Source organism: Euprymna scolopes, chromosome 45, assembly GCF_053919585.1.
Source record: "Euprymna scolopes isolate OS-2025 chromosome 45, ASM5391958v1, whole genome shotgun sequence".
Taxonomy (NCBI): domain Eukaryota; kingdom Metazoa; phylum Mollusca; class Cephalopoda; order Sepiida; family Sepiolidae; genus Euprymna; species Euprymna scolopes.
The window spans coordinates 44157852-44176785 of record NC_136526.1 but is presented as its reverse complement, the minus strand read 5'-3'; the positions used below and the strand labels follow the sequence as shown (position 1 = coordinate 44176785).

At 33.5% G+C, this 18934-nt stretch overlaps 1 protein-coding gene across 4 annotated transcripts in view; it reads left to right on the top strand.

Annotated features, from left to right (window-relative positions):
* The window catches only part of LOC145269513 (uncharacterized), a 100121-nt gene that overhangs the window by 76148 nt on the left and 5039 nt on the right, over nt 1-18934 (top strand). For 2 of the 4 annotated variants that reach the window (XM_080125257.1, XM_080125258.1), the window contains one exon: nt 4806-5122. The exons of the other annotated variants lie outside the window; for them this stretch is intronic. In XM_080125257.1, coding sequence (XP_079981383.1) covers nt 4806-4812 — 7 coding nt within the window. In that variant the 3' untranslated portion in view covers nt 4813-5122. Of the gene's footprint in view, nt 1-4805; nt 5123-18934 lie in introns of those variants that run through there. 4 annotated transcript variants of the gene reach the window in all.

Genomic DNA, 18934 nt, shown 5'->3' with positions numbered 1-18934 from the left:
CCTCACCACTGGACATAGTTTAAGGTACCAGTACCGGAATATTCTGTGTAGCTTAATTGCCATATATATTTTCATAGCTTACTATCCAACTTGCGACAAATATACCAGTAGAAGATTTGAGAACCCCTAAAGAACGAAACAAAGAACAAATCCTAACATACGTCTCCACACACAACACAAACAACCCAGAGCTTTTCACAGAGATAACGAAAAACCTCGTCCTACTTAACCAAAACAGCAAACTAAACAGCTTCCTTAAAACAACAAAAATAATAAAAAGCAAACGCCAACCCAAAAACCTAAAACGCATTCTTACCTCATCCAAACTCAATCAAGACGCAACAAAAGGAGTCACAAAATGCAACAAACAACGATGTGGAGTCTGCAACATAATATTAGAGGGAAACACATACACATTTACGAACCCCATACAAACATTCAAAATTAAAAAAAAACCTAGATTGCACCTCAAAAAACATGATCTATGTAATAAAATGTCCAGCATGCGATAAATCCTACATAGGCGCTACAAAAAACCTTAGTAATAGAGTAGCCCTACACCAATCCAACATCAAAATCGCGGAAAATAGACACCTACATGTATCACAACATATACACACATGCAGTGGAGGCAGATTCGAGATAATGCCCATCTTCCAAACTGACAACTACTTCTACTTGCTAACACAAGAAAAAAACTTCATAGCAAAGTTTAACCCCGCCTTAAACATCTCTCCATAATTATACACATAAATAGGCAAAACACAAAATACACTTACACGCATGCACACTAGGGTAAATGTGCACCCTCACACATGAAACAAAAAAAAAAAAAAAAAAGCACAACAAAGCACGCGCACACTTTCACGGGTGCACGCGTCCATACCCAGTACCATTTCTCTAAACTAAGCAAACAATTAGAAATTATACGTATGTATGTGTATGTACGCACATGTGTGCATGTATATATGTGTGTGATAACGCCTTGCCGCCAACGTCTACCATTGTTTTATTCAGCCCCATACATCAAAAAGGGGTAAGTATTCAAAAGTTATCTATTTTGATCTGTGATGAAATACATATGATTGTGTATGCGTGTGTGTGTGTGTATATATATATATATCATCTGTTATCTATGCTACATCTTGTTTGTGTGTATACGTGCACTTATGTTTGGGTGACCGAATCCATGTATGCATATGTGCTGGGATTAGAAAAGAAAGAAAACTTCAACCAATATATACATAAGGTGGGATGTATGAATATGTATGTGTATGTGTGATTGTGGGTGCATGTGCCCATATATATATATATATATATATATATATATATATATATATATATATATATATATATGGGTGGATGAATGTATACACATCTGTATGTGTGTGTGTGTGTATGAGTGGGTAAATGTGTTCGTGTGGATATGGATATACGCGTATGTGTGAGCCCCTGCATATATTTTTGTGTATATGCATGTGTGTGTGTATGTGTATGTGCCTACATAGTATGTGGATGTTTGTGAGTGTGTATACACATACATGTATGTATATATATGTGTGTATGTGCGTGTATATATATCTTCTCCTACCTATTCTCCATCTTACTTGTGTGTGTGTGTGTGTGCGTGTACTTATGTCTGAATGATTAAGTGCATATATACATGCGTGTTTTGGTATGTATATATGTATGCTCCTACATATATTTCTATGTATGTGCGTGTGTGTATGTGTGTGTGCCTGCGTGCGTGTGCGTGTGCATGTGTACATGTACATGTATGTATATGTATGCATGTGTGATTGTGTGTGAGTGTGTGCTATATATGGGGAAAGAAAGTCTTTAAAAAAAACCCTAAAAAAACATAAAAACCTTCACCAAATGGACCAAAGGCGCCCTCTTTGAATCTAACTTTGACCGGACACTTTGAACACTTACAGTTGGAGACAGAATGTCTGAGACCACACATCACTCTGAAAAACATATTTAGTATCAGCGGAGGTAAAAATAACTCTTCAAACTCCCATTTTAAAGAAAAACTTTGTACGAAAACATCTGAAGAGAGCACACCCTAAGCTCGAAACGCGTTATAAAAATATTTTAAAATAAAAATATGATGAAAACCTTTAAAACAAAAAACACAATTGTTGATGGCTACACTCTTTTAAATATATATATATATATATATATATATATATATATATATATATATATATATATATATATATATACACTTGTGCCCGATATTATTCATACCCCTCGGATCTTTGAGATTTCTATAAGAATATTCAGAAGATAGACAATATTAAAGGGATTTCAAACAATAAATCAAGCATAAGCATTTAATTTAAACTCAACAAATAAATAAATTATGCAAGTTTGAAGCATTATACTAAGAAAAACAATAATGGCACTAGTTCAAAATTATTCATACCTCTCTTACTAATAGTCAATAGCATGCCCTTTATTCTTAATAACTGCCTGTAACCGTTTTGGATATTTATCAACAAGGTTTTTACAAGCATCAACACTGATTTTTGACCATTCTTCAATGCAGTAGTTCTCTTAATCCCTCAAATTTTTAGGTTTCCGCTTTTTAACCTCAGTTTTCAATATGTGCCAGAGGTTTTCGATAGGGTTCAGGTCAGGACTCTGGCTAGGCCATTCCAAAACATTAATGTGATTATCCTCAAACCATTTCTTGACTATTTTGGCAGTATGTTTTGGATCATTATCCTGTTGAAGGACCCAGTTTGGTCCTAAATGGAGCTTCTCCACATCCTGTCTAATGTTTTTCTGGAGTATCTCCAAATATTGCTCCTTATTCATGGTTCCATCTATCTTGACCAAACTACCTGGTCCACTAGCCGAAAAGGACCCCCAAAACATTAGGCTACCACCACCATGTTTCACCGTGGGTATGGTGTTCTTTGGGTTGTAAGCTTCTCCTTTCTTCCTCCAAACGTAAGAAGCATCCATATGGCCAAACAATTCAATTTTTGTTTCGTCAGTCCACAAAATACTTGAGAAAACGGACTCTGGAGAATTCACATGGGTCCTAGCAAACTTTAGACGTGCTGCAAGGCGTTTTCCGGTGTGCAATGGAGTCCTTCTTGGTCTTCTTCCTTTCAGACCATTTTCATGCAGAGTCCTTTGCAATGTTTGCCTTGATATTTTTATGCCAGAAGACTCCAGATTTTCTAAAATGTCCTTAGTAGTGGTGGTTGGATTTGCATTAACACTTCTTACAATATTCCTGGTGGCTCTAGCAGACAGTTTCCTTTTCCTTCCTCTACCAATCAAGTTGTTTGTTGTGTGGTGGCTCTGGAATTTTTTGATGATGCTCTGTACTGTTGCTGTAGGGACCTCAAATTTCTTGGAAATTAACTTGTAACCTAAACCATCCTTATGTGAATTCACAATTTTAGTCCTAAGATCATTACTAAGCTCTTTTTTCTTCCCCATTCTAATAATTTTTATTCTTTTTTTGGTTTTCAGTTGATATCATTTAAATTTCTGAAAAATGCAAAAAACGAAATGAAATTAATCAAAGATTGTATAAAAGCATTCAAAAAAAGAATCAAACAGGAAACAAACAGTCAGAAACTCGATTAATACTGAAAAAATAAAGGGGTATGATTATTTTTGAACATTGCAGATTTTATAAATAGCTGTATATTTCTTTTATTACAAGTATCCCGAGATTTTAAAATGACGAAAATGATCAGAAGAGGTTTATTAAGAATATGTTACAATATGGACGTAAACAATAAATTCTTACAAAGTTACACCTAATAAACTCAATTTTCAAGAGGGGGTATGAATAATATCGGGCACAAGTGTATATATATAGATAGATAGATAGATAGATAGATAGATAGTTAGACAGATAGATAGATTTATCAATAGTTTCCTTAAAAAGACGATAAATGATGTAGTTTTATCACCTGATACACACGTCGAGTGCAAAGGCGACAGCAAAGCTTTCTGTTCGGCTCCTGTTGATGCTAGAGTTACTCCCCTTGTAATGAAATCTCGTGTATGCTGACAAGATTTGGAGAATCTATTTTTTTATTGCAAAGAGGTTCCAAGTCCAAAAGGAAGCCTATAAAATAATTTCTCCTCAAAGGGAAATAACTTTGATAACTCTTGTGATATTAAATTGGTTTAAATGCAATAACAAAATTCTACCTATATATATATATATATATATATATATATATATATATATATATATATATATATAAAATTACAATAAGTTTACCAAGGTAATCAAAATGGTAAACTTAAAATATATTATAAATATTAAAGAGTTAATATTTACAAGTAAAGTAAACTCAATCTTGGATTTTTTTACCCTTCACCGGACTATCCATTCATGTGAAATCTTTTATCATTTTTCTTTTACCTCCTATTCCCCTTACCTCACCCTTTTTTTTTTTTTTTAACCAAGTAAGATCTGTGACTTACTTGTAGTTTCATTAAATACTTTTATATGCAAAATCCGATCCTGCATTTTGCTAATTCCTGCCCTCTGATGAGAAGGAGAGTATTTCTTCGAAACTCCGCGGATTAAGGACTATCCACTTATCTTGTGCTTCCTTTTTAAAGAATTAAATATGTTTTTAACTCTTTTTCAAGATGTTTCTAACATGTTTTATTAATCATTTGTTCATATATATAAATATATATATATATATATATATATATATATATATATATATATATATATATATATATATATATACGCACACACATACACACACACATCTAAAAACTTACTGATATGTTTTTGTGTTTTTTTTCAGGTGTTAATGGAGGGGTATCAGATAGCACAACCAAAGGATGGTTCGTCATAAGAGTTGGGTTTTTTCACCAGACAAATAAACCAAAATTAAAGTGGACAGATTTGACATTCAGGCAAATGTCGGTTTATTTACAATCGTGTAAATTGAAATGTAATATAAAAATGAAGATAATATTGATCATAAGACAAAATAAAACTGGAGAAATTTGTTTTACACCTGGTCCCTTATCATAAAGATATACATCAAGTGTTAGAAGCACGGTATATAAAATTAATATATGCACATAAAGTTTAAGTTGGTTGTCACAGTTTCGTTAATTCCTCTTTACTCTAAATTCCATTCTTTTTACTGATTTTACTTCTGTGAAATAATATTAGATACTAAACCTAACCCTAATCCTTACCCATGACATAATGGGCCAGTATTTGTTTTATATATTTCTACTATTATATAAAAGGAACTTTGTGTATTCGTTCCCTATGGACTCAAAAACGGATGAACCGATTTTCATGAAATTTCACATGAAGGTATTTTATGTGTCTGGCAGTGTTCTTAGATAAGTTTTGTATCAGAATGTCTTCCATAAATACTGATAATCGATAATCAAAATAATCCAATGAAAGAAGGAACACGCAATTTGGACCAAAGTTAACACCTTACACAGCCTAACATCACAAGTGCATTTGAGAAGTTTTATTAGCACACAAGCCGAAAGGTTTGACATATAACAGGCGTTCGAAATGAATGTTTATGATTAGACCACGATCGGAGTATCATACTTGACTTCTGCATTTTAAACTTTCATTCAAGCCATCATATGTAAAAATAATTTTATAAAATCAACAGAAAGTTCTCTACAGTGCAATATAGACTACAAAATATACTGTGAAATAAGTCATAGCGAGAAGCATGTGAGCGTCCTACTATTGCACAGTGATGGTTCCTCAACTAGAGCAGGCAATCAATTGATTTAAGTAAAAAAAAAAAATGGGCAATTTCACTGATTTTGATGACAATAAAAAATATGGGAGTGTGAAACATTTGTTGATCATCATTGAATCCCGGGCAACATTGGGTCACCACAGTGGCGTATCTAGGGTATGGCAGGCATGGCCCCTGCCATGGGCGCCACTCTGATATGGGCGCAAAAATTGCTTGACAAAAATTAAAATTAGTAGTTAGGTATATCTAAGGTATAAATTATTAAGAAGGGGCGTACATTCAAACTTTGCCATGGGCGCCATTTTACATAGGTACGCCACTGGGTCACCATGCTAATATATATATATATATATATATATATATATATATATATATATATATATATATATATAAAATTTACTGAATTACACGAACTCAGTATATTACATACAAGTAAAGAGGATTAGAACAAGAGTCTAAAGAGCAGAGTTTATTTTAATGTATTAGTAAATGCATTAATACAATTAAAAGAAAACCGTGCTCGTTGTAATGTAAATATATAAGCTCAATATGCACAGATATCCTAGAGCTATTTTAATATTGAGTAAAATGATTCATAATTTATAATTAAAATTAAAAATTTCGCAAGAACTTTCCATTAACCTATTATATATATATATATATATATATATATATATATATATATATATATATATATATATATATATACTTTTAAATAGTTTACATTTGCTTTAAACTATTCACTGTAAAAGTCTTAACCTTTAAATGCATAGGTTTAAACAATTAACTAATTTTTTATAGGTGCTACATAATTTTGATCATGACGCTGTATATATATGTGTGCGTGTGTGTGTGTGTGTGTGTGCAGTAGCACCCCAGGATATAGTGTCCTTAGGATACGTTTTTTTCAGGTTACGATGTGGAACACAATGTTTTTTCACTCTCTAGTTACGGTTAGGGTAAGGGTATATGTCCTGTACAACCTTACGGTGTTATTGATAATATTATTTGATTATATACATGTGTATTATATAATGTACTGTATTTTGTTACTAATTTTTAATGCAGTATCTTGGGGTTCTCCTGTGTGTGTGTATGTGTGTGTATATATATATGTGTGTGTGTGTGTGTGTGTGTGTGTGTAAATATATATATGTGTAAATATATATATATATATATATATATATATGTGTGTAAATATATATATATATGTGTAAATATATATATATGTGTGTAAATATATATATATATATATATGTGTGTGTGTGTGTGTGGAAAAATATATATATATATATATATATATATGTGTGGAAATATATATATATATATGTGTGTGTAAATATATATATATATATATATGTGTGTGTAAATATATATATATGTGCATGTAAATATATATATATGTGTGTAAATATATATATATATATATGTGTAAATATATATATATATATGTGTGTGTGTAAATATATATATATGTGTGTGTAAATATATATATATATATGTATGTGTGTAAATATATATATATGTGTAAATATATATATGTGTGTGTGTGTGTGTGTGTGTGTGTGTGTGTGTGTGTGTGTGTGTGTGTGTGTGTGTGTAAATATATATATATAAAAGAGGTGGGTGTAGTTTGCTTGAAGCATTGTATAGTATGTAGTTAAATAGAATTGTAGAAGGCGGTACAATGCAGAAGTAACGGAAAGACAAAAGCTGAAGCAGGTGAGACATTTATTAATACAACTTATAAATACATGTGTACATATTCATATATTTCATATACGCAATATATTTATATTTGCACAGTGGTCACCTGGGAAAGTCGGTCTGGTGGTATATCCGTTGAATCAAAGTCAAGTAAATATCTGACAAAGAGATCTTTCTCAAAATATTATATAACACGGACATACCCATGTATTTATAAGTTGTATTAATAAAAATTCTCACCTGCTTCAACTTGTGTCTTTCCGTTACTTCTGCATTGTACCGCCTTCTACAATTCTATTTAACTATATATATATATATATATATATATATATATATATATATATATATATATATATATATGAACAAATGATTAATAAAACATGTTAAAAAACATCTTGAAAAAGAGTTAAAAATATATTTAATTTTAAAAAGGAAGCACAAGATAAGTGGATAGTCCTTAATCCGCGGAGTTTCAAAGAAATACTCGCCTTCTCATCAGAGGGCAGGAATTAGCAAAAAAGCTCTATTTCCTTTTCGGTTTATTGAGCTTTTTACATCTGGTTGAGATTACTTTACTTGTAAATATTAACTCTTTAATATTTATAATATATTTTAAGTTTACCATTTTGATTACCTTGGTAAACTTATTGTAATTTTTATTTATATATATATATATATATATATATATATATATGTGTGTAAATATATATATTTATATATATATACATATGTGTAAATATATATATATATATTTATATTTATATATATATTTACACACACACACACACACATATACATATATATTTACATACATATATAAAATTAGTTCCTCATTCAGACAATGTCACAGCTCACACAAACCATGGAAGCTGCAGATTGGAAGTCTAGATTCGAGTTTTCCTCTCGTTTGCTCTTTTCCATAGAACATATCTGAACACTGGATTCAAAATCTGAGTCACTTGCAAGTACTCAGCCGCCTTCGTTAGGTTAGCTTGTCGGATGACGTTATCCTAGCGAGTTTAAAAGTCCTTATTTGTGAAGCATCAACTTGGGTTCTTTATAGTTGGATGACTACACCCCTTGCTGAGAAGCATATTTTACGACTGGGCAATGCTGGGCAGCCTACTAGTTTATATATGAAAAACATTTTGTTCATGCGAGTTCATTCTCTATGGACTCCAAAATAGCTGGGCAATTTTTTTTTTTTTGTTAATTCTACACAAGTGTACTTTGTGTCTGGGAATGTTTGTTGAGATAGGTTTTGTATCAGAAATTAATAATAAAAAAAAAATCTGATTAAAGAAGGAAGAGTCCGATTTTGACTAAAGTTAACACCCTTATACAGCCTAACATCTCAAGCACGAGTAGAAGGCTTCGCGTATGAAATCAATAACTTTTTGACTTGTTAGTTGATGGCCTTTCTTGTGTGTTGCACGAAGGCTCAGGTGACAATGTACTTACCTCGCATCCATTTGTTTTATCTTTCCATTTACACTTTAGCGTCGAGGTTTCCTCTGTTTCCGAGATTTGACCCCAACGTTTGCTGCAATTTCTTGGAAAAAAAAAACACAAAGAAAACAACATTTCCTCAGAAAATCAACGACCAACTTTTTTCTTTCTTTTTAAAATTTTTTCTATATTTTTTTACTGTATTTCCACCTTAACAGTCACCTTTAAAATGGCGACATTTTATAGGTTTCTTGGTATGCTGAAAACGAATATCGCTTTTTAAATTTTGTGCAGACAAGTAGTTTTCTGGATATTAAAACCTTTATTATTCAATGTATTCCATTATGTTTTCACTCGCGGCCATGTTTTCCCCTAACTGAAAAGTACTAATACGCATATGTATTACAAAACACACCCTCCTCCACATGTTAAGAATGGCGAATGCCAGTGACATTTATTAAGGAATACATTGGAATAAAATGTCTCCACATCCAGGAAATTACTTTCTCCACAAAATTAAGGTGATATTTGTTTTCAGCATACCTAAAAACCTGTAAAAGTCGTCATTTTAAAGGCGAAAAGAGAATAAACATTTTACCATCTTTTCTTTGCATGTCTAAAGAGGAAAAATGAAGATGAATGTTTGTAAATCCGAAAACGTTTTAGGAAAATAATTGTCATGTTTCCATGTTTATTTATTTGAATATTTTGAAATAAAAATCGCAGAGACACTAATTTATTAAGTTTTAAAAAAAAAATTTTTTTAATTAAATAAAAAGAACAAAAAAAATAAGCCACGGCTTTGTTATTTATTATTGAAAATTACATAAAATAATAATAAGATTCCGTTTCAGAGACATGATTCTGTAATTCATTGAATTAATGGTTCCTGCATTCATCCATTGGAGTTTTGTAATACTTGTATCTTTGCAGAGGCATCTTCTTCCTCAAGGGAGATAATCTAAGACGATCTGTCCAACACACATTTTGGCAAACGTTTTCGTTCTTTGTTAGTGTAATAATATTGAATTTCAAGTAAAATCAATGATATCTTCTGAATTGTCATGTCGCAATAATGAACATATCCAAAAATTATGAAAAACGATGGGGTAGAAAGTTAATTATTAACGAAAAGTTTTAACAAACAATTATCAAAAATTAAGCTAAATTTGACTAAGATTTTGAGTTTTCAGAAAATATTTACCTCCCTTTTATTACAATTAGAACTTTTGTGGGGGGGGGGGATTGCAATTTATCTCCTTAAACAAACAAGGGCAGAAATATTTTTGGTCCTCCAACAAAAGTAAGGTGCACCTGTAAATTCACCCTTGTCCGTTCGTCTGTCCGCACTTTTCTCAAATAACTACGCCTCGGAATTTTTTGAAATTTTGCACAAATATTAAACATGATATGAGTAAAAAAATTAACAGAACGGATTTTCTGTAAAAAAAAAAAAAAAAAAAAAAAATTAATGCCTTGGATTTTTTTATAAAACTTTCTGACAAGTTGTAACTGATTTCTATATAATTTTGTTTGTCTATACTTCGCGGTAACTCCTGGGTGTGCCCCAGGGGCTCTTTTAGGGCTAATAAAAACACTCCATTTTTGGGACTATTTTACCCATATTTGTCCAAAATTTTCTGTGTATGTCTATTTAGCAGTTTTGCATGGTGCTGAACTCAAATTATAATATGTTAAGGCCTTGAGGACTTTGGGGGCTAAGTGAAGGACGAGGGGGGAGGGGCAAATGATGGACTTAGTCATTTCTTTTTTTGCATGGTGCAGAACTCAAATTTACATATACCACGTCTTTAAATCTAGAATTTCCTTATCTTCTTTTTCCCTAATTAAATCTACACGTGATACCATTGCGCTTTACTGATGAGTCCTCCACATTCTTACACAATGCAAACTCTTTTGGCTCGAAGAGACTCAAACTTATTGCAATTATTATGTAACTCCTACTATCTATCTCTATCGGGGTGGATTATCATTGTCCTGACTCAAATGGCACCGTTTTTTTTTTTCATTTTCACTAGGATTTGACGTCCCGTGGGGCGTGGGGGGGGGTGCAATGCTGAACTTAGTCATTTTTTTTATGCCTCGTTCACTGTGCATTCATGGGGGACCATGCATGCTTCACTTGTTATTTTAATCGTGTTAAACATCTTTTCTATGGCCATGTCCCCCTTGTCATAATATGGTACGAATACAATCTAATCAATGGTTTGGCGTCCGGTTGCAACAAGTAATACGCTACTTCGTCCATTATAACCAACCTCTATTTTCATTTTTACCGTTTTGCATCCACGTCTTTAAATCTAGAATTTCCTTATCTTCTTTTTCCCTAATTAAATCTACACGTGATACCGTTGCGCTTTACAGATGAGTCCTCCACATTCTTACACAATGCAAACTCTTTCGGCTCGAAGAGACTCAAACTTATTAAAATCATTATGTAACTCCTACTATCTATCTCTATCGGGGTGGATTATCATTGTCCTGACTCAAATCCATAGCGCATGACAAGAGATCCGCACAAACATTGTCCTTAACCTTCAGTACTGTATGGTGCAATCGTAATCAAGTATACTTTTTTTTTTTTTTTTTTTTTTTTTTTTTTTACATGGGGGTCACCACTTATCAAGGCCTGATGGCCACTCAGGGATAAGGGTTATTGCGTGTACAGTAATCAGTGAGATAGTATTATAGTAATCATTAGTATTGTGGGTTTTGATACAGTGTCTTACTTAAGGGGGCGGTTTGTCAGGAGTTTGTTTATGTTGGACTTGAAGACGTCCAAGTTGTAGTCAGGTGGGAAACAGGCAAGCGGCAGAGAGTTCCACTGGCGTACAGTTCTAAGAAAGAAGCTTTGTTCATGGAATCTACGTTTGGATTTAGGCACAGATAAAGAGTGGGGAAAATTAATGACAGTAGTTTCAGCCAGACGGGTGTTTCTCGTGAAAGATTGGTGAGGGGGGACGATGGATTGGAGCTCAGACGAGCACCTGCCATGGAAAATTGTTGACACTTCAAGTCCATGTCTGTATTTTTCTCTTTTATGAGTTCAATAAATATTCTAGGGGTTTATGAACCATATAGATGATGAATGTATTAGAACCAAGTACGTTCAAAGATGGAATACTGTTGCCACATCTGGGCAAGAGCTGCTAGAAGCAGCTTATCCTGCCTCGACAGAGTTTAAAATAGACTTTGTAGCCTAGTGAGTGATACCTTTTTCTCTTCCCCGCCACCTCTTTCCTACAGAAAAGACATTGCAAAACTGTCTCTACTTTATCATTATTTTCATGGCAAGTGCTCGTCTGAGCTCCAATCTATGCCCCTCCCCAGCCTGACTTTCATGAAAAACATTCGTCTAACTGAAACCACTATCAACAATTTCCCCCACTCTTTATCTGTGCCTAAACCTAAACATAGATTCCATGAACAAAGCTTCTTAGAACTGCACGCCTATGGAACTGTCTTCCATTTGCCTACTGTCTACAATATGGTTGTCTTGGCCTTTTCGTCAAGATCAAAGTGAAGCGAGGTTCCTTTTACAAACCTAGTGGAACGGGCAGTCTATCAACTAGACGGGGTTGGGAGGGTCCTACTAATCACCTTTTGTTTTTTCTTCCCCCGCCCTCGACACAAATGAATTATTGTACCATTTTATTGTTATGTTTTTTGTTTTTACACGTCAATAAAAAATGTTTTAAAAATTGGGAGTTAAGTAGGACGTCCCCAAATATGAAAGGGTGAATGCGGTATTATGGTGAAAGAAGATACTAGCTGGGAGAAACTTTTGACTTTGTTTAGTTCTGGAGTGACAAGGATGACCAACGACCCCCAAAATCCCCCCTTTTGAGTTGGCCATGTGCCTAAGTTTTTTGTTCATCGTTGATTTTGACTGTATTTTTTAACATGAATAAAAGATTTAATATCTCAAAGTGTAGTATCTGTTCTTCAGATGCTGCACTTCCATTTCTTGTTCTCTTTCGGTGGAGGATCAGTCCTTCACGACGGAGACAATTTTTTTATTTTTGTACCTTTTCTCCACGTTAAAAAACGACCCTGGTGTCTAACTCTGTCCCGTGGGCGAGGCATAGTAAATAGGTACAATGTGGTTGTCTTCAAATCCAATGTAAACAAATTCTTGATGGATCTGCCCTTAAGTAATCCAATTTACCCAATTCCCACTACTAACGATTACCACTACATTTTTTCATTGAGTACTACACATTCATTAACCCTTATACTTGAGTGGCTTCTTGGCCATGATAAGTGGTGACTCCTTTGCAAAAAAAAAAAAAAAGTTGCATATTATACAAGTAGTGATTTAATTTATTAAGGGCAAAGTGTATCGCATATGCCTCCTTTTCTATTATTGACCATCTCGTTTGAGTATTACTCAGCTAAAGAGATAAAAAGTAAAGAGGTTTTTCTACCTCTTTGCACTTCCTCTGCTCATAGGCCATTTGTGATAAACATGCTCCAATCGAATGATCATCAGAGCCTGTAGTCTTTATCTAGATTAGAATAAGCCAGTATTACCATATCTGCAAGCTTTGTTTTTAGGCTATCAAAGGCAGACTGACATATATCATCTCATTGAAAACATGCATGCATTCTTGTCAGACAGACTAATGGCGTGGCAATATTGAAAAAAAAAAAAATTTTTAAATCACTGATAGTACGAAGTCATACTAATGAAAGCCCTCTGTTGTCTTACAGTGGTTGGAGTCAAAATCGATTTTATAGATTTGACTTTGTCCAGGTCTGGCTGTATACCTCTCTTACTAACTTTGAACTCTGGATACTATATCTCCTTTCTAAAAAAAAAAACTCACTTCGTTGCTTTTAATCTGAGATTATGTTTACGCAAGCTACTTAATAGCTTATCTATATGTTTTAAATGGTCTTCCATTGTATTGGAGAATACTAATATATCATCCAAATATGGTAAGGCTAATTCTTCCTGTCCCTTTAAAACTATGGACATCAATTCCTGGGAGACTCTGGACGTGTTAGCGAGTCCGAACGGTATCACATTAAAGTGAAACAAATGCAGGTGAATGCAGTTTTCTCTTGATTGTTCTTATTCAGTTTAACCTGCCAGTAATCTGACTCCAAATTTTATTTCAAGGTTAAAATATTATGAATAACTGGTAAATCTCAGCCATACTTCTTCGTGACTTTATTTAATGTTCTAAAATCTACAGAAAATCTCTTGCTACCCCTTTCTTTTTCATTAATGCTGTCGGAAAACTCCACAAGCAGTTTGCTCTTTCAGTTACTCCTGTCTGCATCATTTTGTCTATGGCGAATCCATCATTTCCATTTGTTTCAATGCCGGCATTTCAGTATCAATATGTTTTTCTATTGTATCAGTTCTGCCAAGGTCTGTATCCTCCATACTGAACAAATCCCTCTTCCGCTTCAGCAATCTATTGATCTCTAACTTGAATTCCTTGAGTACTTTTATTCCTTTCGAGTTTTCTTCAGAGATCTTAATTTTCTGTTTATTGGGCACTAACCTGGATGCCATGCGTTGCCTGGGTGTTTGAAGGTGTGTGTTGAGCAAAAGAAAAAAAAGTGGCAGTAGGCAGGTAGGCTCAAACCCGTGAATGTGGAGAGAGGTGTATAAAAAAAAAAAAAAAAATGGTAGTAGCGTGAGGAGGGAATCAAAACAACAGTAGGCAGAAACATTTGTTTTAAAAAGTGATAGTAGGCAGAGAGGCTTGAAACCGTGATGCGAAGGCAGAACAGAAAGTGAAAGAAAATCTGACGTCTTAGCCGATGTCTCCATGACACGACCGGAAGAAGTTCACCACTCGAACATTGTTCCGTGGTATACTTTTCTCATGTTACATCGTATTCAATGCAACACTGTATCTGCCACTAGATTGTTATTACATAATGTAAGAAATTATTTCTCACATCCCAATTTCCTCCCTGCAGAGGCAAAAGAATCCACAAATACGAAAGCCATACATTTCAAACTCAAAATTTATTCAAATGTAACAGCAATTTATTGGTTCTGGTAAAGTCCATTTGCAAAATGGTGACCAGTTTTGCCTCCATACGCATGGAGCCGGTAGTATGAATTCCTAATGTCGGAATGTTAGTTCTTTGTTCCTCGAAAGGATCCATGAATGTTCATGGTGGACTCGGCTGGAATGTTGGCGCCTACAATTAGGCATAATGTGAGTCGAAATTAACCAAAGTCAATCCAATGGTGACGATGACTTGCTAAAATATCAGCGAAAAAAAAATCAACCTTTCCTTGTACAAAACAGCGGAGTTTAGGGTGGAGAAATTAATGTTTGGGGCCAATTTTTCGATATTTTTGTACGAGACGTCGAGCTTCAAAATGATACTCATCTTGTCGCTTCTGTCAAAAGTTTTTGCAAGACATACAAACACTTATATGATAGATGGTAATCTCAGTAATGCTACCAACCATAGTACACCTAGCTATTTTTTTTTAGAGTGACCGCTTGATTGGTGTCATTATGAGCAGCGGAAACTTACTAGACCCATCAATTTTTACTACCACATTAGCCACTGAAATTCCACTAAGATTGCTAATGAATCTACTGCTTAGTTGCTCCATCTCATATTCCAAAAAAAAAAAGAAAAAGCTGTTTTCAATAAAACAAAATAAAAAAAGAATATACGAACAGGGGAGATGTAGACGTGAGAGAAAATAGCAAAGTTATGGTAGCAGCCACGTTGAAAATGATTTGTTAACAAGTTTATAAATGTTTGCTTGTAAAATTCTTTAGGTGTTGATGCGAAATATGAACCCAACTCATGTTCAATCACCTCCACTAATGTTAAAATGTTAACCTAAGACCATCTCAATAGTTTTGGAATTCACGAAATAAGTGACAAGTGATAGTGAGGCTGCATAAAATGAGACCCTGAATTTCAAAGATGGCGGCAGGTCTGTCAATTGAGGTATGGAAGCCCAAAATGGATACAATACTTCTGCTATTCTTCACAACTGCTTACTTACATATTTGGGCAAAATATTAAGAGATTTTTTTTTAATATATTTTTTTCTAACATATTTACGTTTTTTTCCCCCCCCCAAAAAAATATAGTTACATTTTCTTTTTTAATGTAGTATATTTACATATACTTTATTTAAACCTGTGCAGTCTATTACAATCGTCGCCGATTTAAAAAAAATATTATTTTTTATAGTTAACTATAATTTAGGTTTATTTTTTTCACCCCCTTTAAAATAAAAAAAATATAAAAATACACAAGTTTTCTTTATCAATTGAGTTTGTGTTTTTTAATTGCATATCTTTTTCAGATAATTGTTTTTATTTTGTCAAATTGTTAAGATATTTCTATGCGATAAAAAAACAAAAAATCAATCGAGAAAGAAAGTTTACGTATTTTTATATTTTTTTTATAAAGTTGATGAAAAAAATAAACGTAAAATATAGTTAACTATAAAAAATTATATATTTTTTTTTTTTTTTTTTAAATCGCTACGATCATAATAGACTGCGCAGATTTAAATAAAGTATATATAAATATAGTACATTTTAAAAAGAAAATGTAAATATGTTAGAAAAAATATATCAACAAAAAAATCTTAATACTTTTCCAAATATACAGGGTGTCCGTAAAGTTACTATACAGTCTTGTTGTTTTATTGTATTATATTTGTATTAATAGTTAATATTTATTTTTTTACAGGTTTATTTAATCAAGCATGCCACGCAAGCTTTTATTACCAATAAATGTTTTAATACAATATCTTACTGTACTGTTAATATATTACAGGGTGTCTATATAGTAACTTGTAAGACTGTATAGTAACTTTACGGACACCCACACTTATAAGTAAGCAGTTTTGAAGAATAGCGGAAGTATTGAATTTTATTTATTTCACTGCCGAAGGGACCCGTGGCGCAGTAAATAGACGTTGAATCTCTACGGTTCCAGGTGAGAACTGTCTGAAGATAGCAGTTTCAATCCTGTCAGAGGCTTACTTGGCCAAAAACGTGCTAAGACGACAACTACGGAACACAGTAATTGCTGTGAATGCAGTGAGGAGTTTGGAGTTCCTATCCCTGTCGCGGTTACCACCTGACAAAGGCCAAAGGAATAGTTGGCCGAAACGTTGTGAAACAACACCAACTAAAAAGATGAGGATAATAGTCCGCAATAAATAAATAATATTCATCTCAATAATGAATTCCGATTAAAATAATATCTAGCGGGCGTATTGTATCAATTTTGTGTTTCCATACTTTGCCATGTTTGAAACTTTGGGTCTCGTTTTATGCAACATTACCCATGTGATTAAGGTCAAGAGAATATGCAGGGTAGGACAAGGTTCTCCAACAAAATTCTTCCAGATCTTTGGTTGCATGATGCTGATCCTTATCACAATAAAAAGATGATGACATCATTTCTGTTGACTAAAGTCGTTTTCGGGGGTACTTGTGCATTTAACGAACCAGGCGTAACTCAGCATTTGTCCGGCTTTGTCCAACGCATGACGTCAACAGTCGAATAAAACAGAGCGTTGCTGATAAAATAAAAACAACGCTACAACAAAATAATTGTAAAATGTAGAAACATCCAAAAATAAATAAGTAAAAAGCAAAACCTACCGTTCATTTTTTTTTATTATTATTATTATAAGTATTGTTTGAAATTGTTTTGTTTGCAAAATAAATACATATAAAACATTTTTTGTAAACAAATAATAGTAATTTTTTTTTTAATGAAACGTTTTTTTTGGGGTTTTTTTTTTTTTTTCAAATATTTACGCAAAATGACCAACAAAAATATTTGTAGGATCAATTATTTTTTAACAAATAATAGTGAGTAATTGTCTTTTATGAAACTTTTTTTTTTTTTTTTTTTTTTTTTTTTTTAACTATTTACATACAAAAAAAAAAAAAGAAAAAAATCGTAAGAAAAAGGAAAGGAACAAAACTTGTTTTTTTTTTTTACGGGATCTACAAAATTAAGGCTGTAGTGGTTCACTGTTAAATAGTGATACCCCTCCCCTCCCACTTTGCTCCAACAGTCTGATACGACCGTGGGTGGTCCCTAGCAGAACGTATTTTCTTATTAATGGAAGGAGGGTTTCGGCATTCCTATTTGCTACATTAACAAAAAAAAAAAAAAAAAAAAAAAAATCCCGGCATATTATATCTCGCAGGAAATTCTTTGAGTCCACAATTGTGTGGCGTGACCGCAACCCATATTCGCGCTGGAGATTCCTAGTCGCCGCCATCTCGAACGCCCATATCGGAATTCTCGTCTGCTGCGCACGCACGTCAAGTTGAAACTAAGCGCGCAGCGTTTTGATTGGCTGATGACCATGTTTCATCAGACAGCAGCAAAACCCGAGCTGTTGACGTCATGCGTCGGACAAAGCCGAGCAAATGCTGACTTACATCTGGTTCGTTAAATGCACAAGTACCTTTTCGGGTCAACAGGAGTAAAAATATTACAGAAAAAAATATGAATAATGCTTTAATAATCTAAAAGAAAATGTTATGAATTAATAATGGTGATGTTTTTTTTTGTTTTTTGTTTCAAATTTTCACCCCAAGCAAGGCAGTGTCACTTTGAAGTAGCAGGCTACTATCAGGGACATGAGTTGCAAGGATATTATAAAGAGAGACAAGCACCAAGATGTCTGTTCACATTACACTTGAACTTCTGCATGTCAGTACAGTTGGGAAAACTGAATCCGGGAAGCGAGTTCAAAGCTTCGCAGTTCTGGGGAAGAAACTATTGGAGTAGAAGGCTTTCTTACACCTAGGGATTTCTACTGTGAAGAGATGGGATTTAGCTGCTTGTCAGGTTTGTCGGGAGTGTTTTCGTTGAGGGGGTACAAGTGCTTGTAGTTCATCAGAGAATTCACCATTAAAGTACTTGTAGAACAGGTAGAGGGATGCTACATTTCATCAATGAGACAGAGGCTGAAGCCTAGATGACAGTTCAGGACCTATCAGGTTAGTGACTCTCTTTTGAACCTTGTCCAG